This window comes from Pistacia vera, unplaced genomic scaffold, assembly GCF_008641045.1.
Source record: "Pistacia vera cultivar Batoury unplaced genomic scaffold, PisVer_v2 Contig430, whole genome shotgun sequence".
Classification (NCBI taxonomy): domain Eukaryota; kingdom Viridiplantae; phylum Streptophyta; class Magnoliopsida; order Sapindales; family Anacardiaceae; genus Pistacia; species Pistacia vera.
The window spans coordinates 2,523,049-2,529,321 of record NW_022196258.1 but is presented as its reverse complement, the minus strand read 5'-3'; the positions used below and the strand labels follow the sequence as shown (position 1 = coordinate 2,529,321).

The window sequence follows — 6,273 nt, the reverse complement described above, 5'->3', positions numbered from 1 at the left end:
ATTGGATCCAAAATTGGTAGATTCTTGTTCTTAAATGCTTGAAACCGGAAGCTGAAACACGAGTTCCGTCGGTTTCAGACTTTCAGGTGCTTGGGACAATTATAATACACCCTTACTATTCACAAAAATGACAAATATACCTTATAAAAACTATAAACACCCCAATTGTTTACAAAAATTATAAATACACCCTGCAGTCAGTTTACAAAAATTACAAATGTACCGTGTAAAACTATATATTTTATTAAATTTTCTCCCTCCTTTCTCTTTTCTTTTATTTTCTCATTCTTTTCAAAACTTTCTTCTCTCTTTCTTCAGTAAGTTTCTTCTCTTCTTTCTCTTCGATTTCTCCACCTTCTATTCACTTCCTCCTTAAACCTTGTCTCTTTTGTATTAACTTATGCCTATTTTGTTTCTCTTCCCTTCTCTTCTCTCCCTCTTCTTCTGTTTCTTCTATTCTCCCTCTGCATTTCTTGTCAACCGACGACTGACCAAAGTTGGCCATTAAGTGTGGCCAATATCTACGCCCTTCACACCATTCTTGGGTTTTGTGTTGTGTGCTCGTGATTGGTTCACATGATTGGGTCCGCCGATGTTCTCAGCCTCGCCGCTCCTCACCCTTTGTGATTGTCACCCGATTTGTGAGTATGCAATCGTCTCCATTGCTCGAGCAACTATCTTATGGAAATTTGTTTGTTGGAGTCGGTTGTGGGAGTTGATAGATTGTTTATTGGAGTTGATTGTTGTGTGTTGATTGTGGGAGCTGATTGCTTATGGAAATTTGTGGGAGTTTGTCGACTGTTTTGGGTTTCCGATTGAGAGAAGAATAGGAGGTTTTGCGATTTGCGTTTTTGTTTGATTTCTTGTTTGTTCCGGTTCTAGTTCTCAAAGTGGTGGAACCGAAACCACATAGTATCGATTCCAACAAATTTGAAACCAGACTGATTCCACCAAATTTGGAACCAGAACCAGAATCGGAATCGACATCCCAAGTACCTGTCGGATCCGGTTCTACCCGAAAAAATTTCATACCCCTAGTTTTGATAACAATTCTCAAAGTAAAAGGTATGAATTTTTCTTAAAATGAAACATTTTTAGATGTACGTCGTTAGAAGTTATATTTGTCCCACATCGTTAAGTTGGTAGGTGTTAGGGCCAAAAATCGTCCTTGGCCCAAATAGGAAAATGGGCCCGACACTGAAGAAGAAGTCAGGCCCAATCCTGATATGACCCAACCGGATTAAGCCCATTCGGTACAAGATATAGCCGACCCAAACCACGTGGGCACGAGCCTCCTAATCCCAGTCCATTTCCTAGGTCCATGGGCGAATCCAGAGCCCACGGCCCCTTCAGAATACTTTCCTACTCCTGATCAATCTCTCATTCAAGGTCACCTTCCTATTCCTGATCACTTTCCTACTCGAAGTTACTCTCCTAATCAGAATCATCTTCCTATTCGGACACTGGTAAGACAGCTTACCACGGCCTTAATTCTTCTAGGGTTTGCATCAGAGTCATACTAGGACTCCTACTTCTACTAGGATTGGGAGACCAGACAGTCACTATATAAGTAGAGGTCAGCCCTCTCACAAAAGACACTACATTACACCTTCACACTCGAAGCTTTAACTTGAGAGCTTTACATCACTGCCGTAGTCACAGTCCCCGACTAGACTTCCGGTAATCTCTACTCCCTAGCCCTCCCTATATTAGCCTCTCTCAGCCTTGCTGACTTGAGCGTCGGAGTAACTACAGCAAACACCACGCCGGTGTCTCCCGTTCGCTTCACGCGTGTGTTTCTCTACGTGTGCAGGTGCAGCAGATCGCTAGTGGCCTCAACCTCACGGGATCATACCCCCCTTCCGTACAGGTAGATTTTTACGTCTACAGTAGGCTATTATGATGTATATATGTGGTTGGACTCCCTCCTCCATTAAGTTAGTGAGTTCAATTTTTTTTTTCCCTAAAAAAAATATATATTAGGATAAAACTTTAGATTCTAAGATTGCATATTTACTTTATAGATATTATTCTTAAAGAGACTTGTTTAATCAAGCAAGTATTTCCAAAATTCTTCACATTTATTCTTTAAAATTTAAATCACCCAAATATTAAAAAATTTATATATTAGGATAAAACTTTAGTTTTTTAGATTCCATATTTGCTTTGTAGATATTTTTCTTAAGGGTCTGTTTGGGAGTTTTTTTTTCACTGGTTTTGACTTTTGAGGGTTTTTAATTAAACTAATTTTGAGGTGTTCTAAAACCATTACTTACTAGATTTTTTATGCACTAGTTTTGACTGACTCAAAAAACCCCAAGAAACCAGTGTAGTGTATTTTTGAGAGGTTTATAAAACACCCCAAATTAGGGTATTTTGGTTGGTTTTAAAATTTTATTCCACAAATATCATATCCACTACAAAATTATCCCAATTATATCAAAAAAAAAAAAAAAAAGGTAACCATATTATACGCGTCTCCAACCATATTAAATATAAAATAATTTTAAAATCATAAAAAAAAAATTATTAAAATCTCATTTCTAAATGCTTTCTTGGAGAAGTAGAGCTACAATTTTTCAATCATTCCAGATGCTGCAATGAATGGCCAAGAAAGATAAAGAGACTTTATCACATTTGAAGTTATAAAATACTAATAAGTAGAAAACAAATAAATAACTCTTACCTTATAATTGAAAAAACAAAACTCCCAAATATTGGTTGAAGTTAGGGTATTTTTATGGCCATATATGTAAATTTATTATTTAAAAAAACTGTTAGAACAGCTAAAAAATAAACTCCTAAGCACAGACTGAGTGTTTTAGAAACATCTACTAAAAACCACTCAAAATTGCTACAGTGGTTTACCCTCCTAACTGTTACTATGAAACTCCTAAGCAGACCCTAAAGAGACTTGTTTAATCAAGCAAGTATATCCAAAATTATGCTCATTTATTCTTTAACAAATATATATATATATATATATTAAAACTATAGGTTTTTAAATTGCATATTTACCTTGTAGATATTTTTCTTAAAGAGACTTGTTTAATCAAGCAAGTAGACCTAAAATTATTCACATTTGTGCTTAATTAAAAGCATTGCGAAGATATCTTAACGACTATACAATTTGATATAGGAATATAATCTGTCTGCGTAAATGCTCCAACTGGGAGGACCCAATTAAAAACATTTGGCAGTCCGTATGTAAATAAATATGCTGCTTAAGTCTCATCATTGGTCAGCACTCCACAGCCAAACAACAGCTCAGATACGCCATTAATTTATTCATAAGAAAAAGGACGAAGAGCCATTAGTCTTGTCCCCACCATTAAACTACTTTTCCATGATCTAGCTTCCATACATTTTCAAAGTAGCCGTTACACCATCCCCACAATGTATATTTAAAAATTTATTTTCCCCTTCTCCTCAGGAATCCCGTGTTCTTTTATAGCAACACCGCTCCTGGTTCTCTTTTACTTTTCTTTTTACTAACAACTATTCTTTCAAGAAAAAATAACAACCAACAGGTTTTCGTACAATGGCGACATTAGGAACTCCTCTATTGTCATCTTCTGCAACGAGTTCTAGGAGCATGAGCAGCAACAGTAGCAGCAGCGAGGTTGATGATAATGATATCCGGTTTGTATCTCAGCGTTTTCAGTTGCAAGATGTTGAGGTTTGTGTTCCATGCAAACCCTTTTCAGGGTTTCAATCATATCGCTCGTTGGCTGTGCTTTCTGGTCATGTTGGTTCGGTTTCTTGCTTGGCTTTATGCGGGGAGTTCATCTTGAGTGCTTCACAAGGGAAGGATATTATTGTGTGGCAACAGCCTGACTTGAGGCTGTTTACGAAGTTTGGACAAGGTGATGGGTCGATTAAAGCGCTCGTAACTGTTGGAAACAAAGTGTTTACTGCTCATCAAGATAGTAGGATTAGAGTATGGAAGGTTTCAAGACGCTCGGAGAATGTGTTTAGGCTTGTTGATACACTTCCTACTACTAAGGATTATCTAGGGAAGTTTATGAAGCAAAGTAATTATGTGCGAACTAGGAGGCATCATAAGAGGTTGTGGATTGAACATGCTGATAGTATTTCTTGTTTGACAGTTTGTAATGGGTTGATTTATTCAGGTTCTTGGGATAAGACACTCAAGGTTTGGAGAATAGCGGATTTGAAGTGCTTGGAGTCAATTAAGGCTCATGATGATGCCATAAATGGGCTGGTTGCTAGTAAAGGGATTGTGTATTCAGCTTCAGCAGATGGGAAGATTAAGGCTTGGGGTAAAGAAGGGAAAAGTTCACATTCATTGAAGGGGATTTTGGAGGGTCATAAAGATGTTTCATTGAATTCAGTGGTGGTTTCTGAGGATGGGAAGTGGGTGTATGGAGCAGGTTCAGATGGGTTTGTGATGGGATGGGAGGGAAGTGCTGATTTTGTAAGTTGGAAGTTGATTTGTGAGATAAAAGCACATGAAATGGCCGTTTTGTGTGTGTGCTTGGCTGGGGAGTTATTTTGCAGTGGTTCAGCTGATAAGAGTATTGGCATATGGAAGAGAGAAGCTTATGGTAAACTTTGTAAAGTTGGGATCATAAACGGCCATGAAGGGCCTGTAAAATGTTTGCAAGCATCACCTAATAGTATTGGTGGTGGGTTTTTGCTCTATAGTGGAGGCCTTGATAAAAGTGTCAGGGTATGGTGGGTTCCAAAGCACTCTCCTGAGAAACAAGACAACTCTACAGAACCAAATTATACCGAAGAAAAGTCTACCATCTTGTGTTAGCCGGGAAGTTTTTCAGGGTTGTGGCATCACAGTTGATGAAGCATTGGCTCCTTTTTTATGTGTTTGCAATGCTTCCATAATTGTTTTTTTTTTTGTGTCTATAGTTGAACATAGGAGGCATAGTTGAAGCCTAAAGTTTGGTGTTATTTGGGTTTTTTGGGTTGAGTTCTTAATGTGAAGTTAAAACTTAGAGTGAAACCCTTTAGGATGTAACATATTAGACATTGTTGAGTGGTGTGTTTTCTTTTTTTCTTCAGCTTTTTAAGTCTTATACAGTTTTTTATATTTGTAAGCAATTGTAATTGGAGTTTGGGAGGCATTCAATCAATGAAAAGAAATAATATTCTTTAGCATTAACATTATAGTGTTGCAGCTATGCATGTGCTTTCTAATTAATGACAAAATTAAGCTTAATCAAGTGAGGTTTTTTGGTCAGGGACCCAAGAACATGGCATTGTTACCCTCAAACCAGACACTGCTACCCCACCAACATTGGAAGAGTGCATACAAAGAAAGAATACAAATTAACTAAAAGGGATAAGAACATGAACAATAAGAACATGAACAATATGAACTTGAACTTGTACCTTTTTCTTAGTTATAAATATTTTAAGGAATAAGATTATTTGGTGCTATGATCAAGAACAACAAAATGATGCTTCTTTATTAACATATTTTAAAGCAATAGCTTGTTTTGTTGAATCAATAAGTTGATTTTTGGTTTGGTTTCACAACCCTTTTGGGTATAATAGAATTACATTTATTTGATTTATTAGCTGTTGTTCTCTATGTCCAAATTGGACCAAAAAAAGAGAAAGAACACTTAGAATATGTGAAGGTAGCAAGCTACCATGTAAAGCACCCACAAAAAGAAAAGGTTCTTAACCAAAGAGTAAATTAAATGCCAACTTTATTCACTTTGTTGTTCATTTTAATATAGAAAACCAACCACCCATTTTTTTTCTTTTGTTGATCAGGGTGTTCGGGCCAACTTACGGGTCCATTGAATATCCTAAAAATCCAATGAGTCAAATAAGTCACAAATGTGGTAGGTGGTCACTTTGTGGGACTTGAACACAAGACATCTGGGTAACTCACTTAGACGGCTAAAGTTTTACCATCTGGTGACAAGGCTAGTGCTTTCCACCTATTTATGTAATATGGTAAAAAAAATATTTTCAAATATATAAAAGAAATCAAGCAACCATTTGAAGCAATACCAACAAAACTTTGAAGGGATGCAAGCAAATTTACTTAATATCTTTTGGAAACTGTTAGGTATAGTATTTGGGGTCCATTCATAAAGTCCAAGCAATTAGGTTGAGCACCTTTTGGTAAGCAACAATTTATTTAACTTGGGTTAATTATTTATTCTGATTAATCAATACTTTAGATATTTAAACATCAATACCCATTGGTTTGATGCATAGACAAAAATAATAAAATTAGAGGCGGATTGGTTTTCGGCTAAGCTAGAGGGCTAGAGTTCG

At 36.6% G+C, this 6,273-nt stretch overlaps 1 protein-coding gene across 1 annotated transcript; it reads left to right on the top strand.

Annotated features, from left to right (window-relative positions):
• Window positions 1-3,414: 3,414 nt before the first annotated feature.
• On the top strand, window positions 3,415-5,095 carry LOC116143610 (protein JINGUBANG). The gene has a single exon (XM_031429071.1). It carries the CDS (start codon window positions 3,542-3,544, stop codon window positions 4,781-4,783), a length of 1,242 nt encoding a protein of 413 aa, XP_031284931.1. The 5' UTR covers window positions 3,415-3,541; the 3' UTR covers window positions 4,784-5,095.
• The last annotated feature ends 1,178 nt before the right edge of the window (window positions 5,096-6,273 follow it).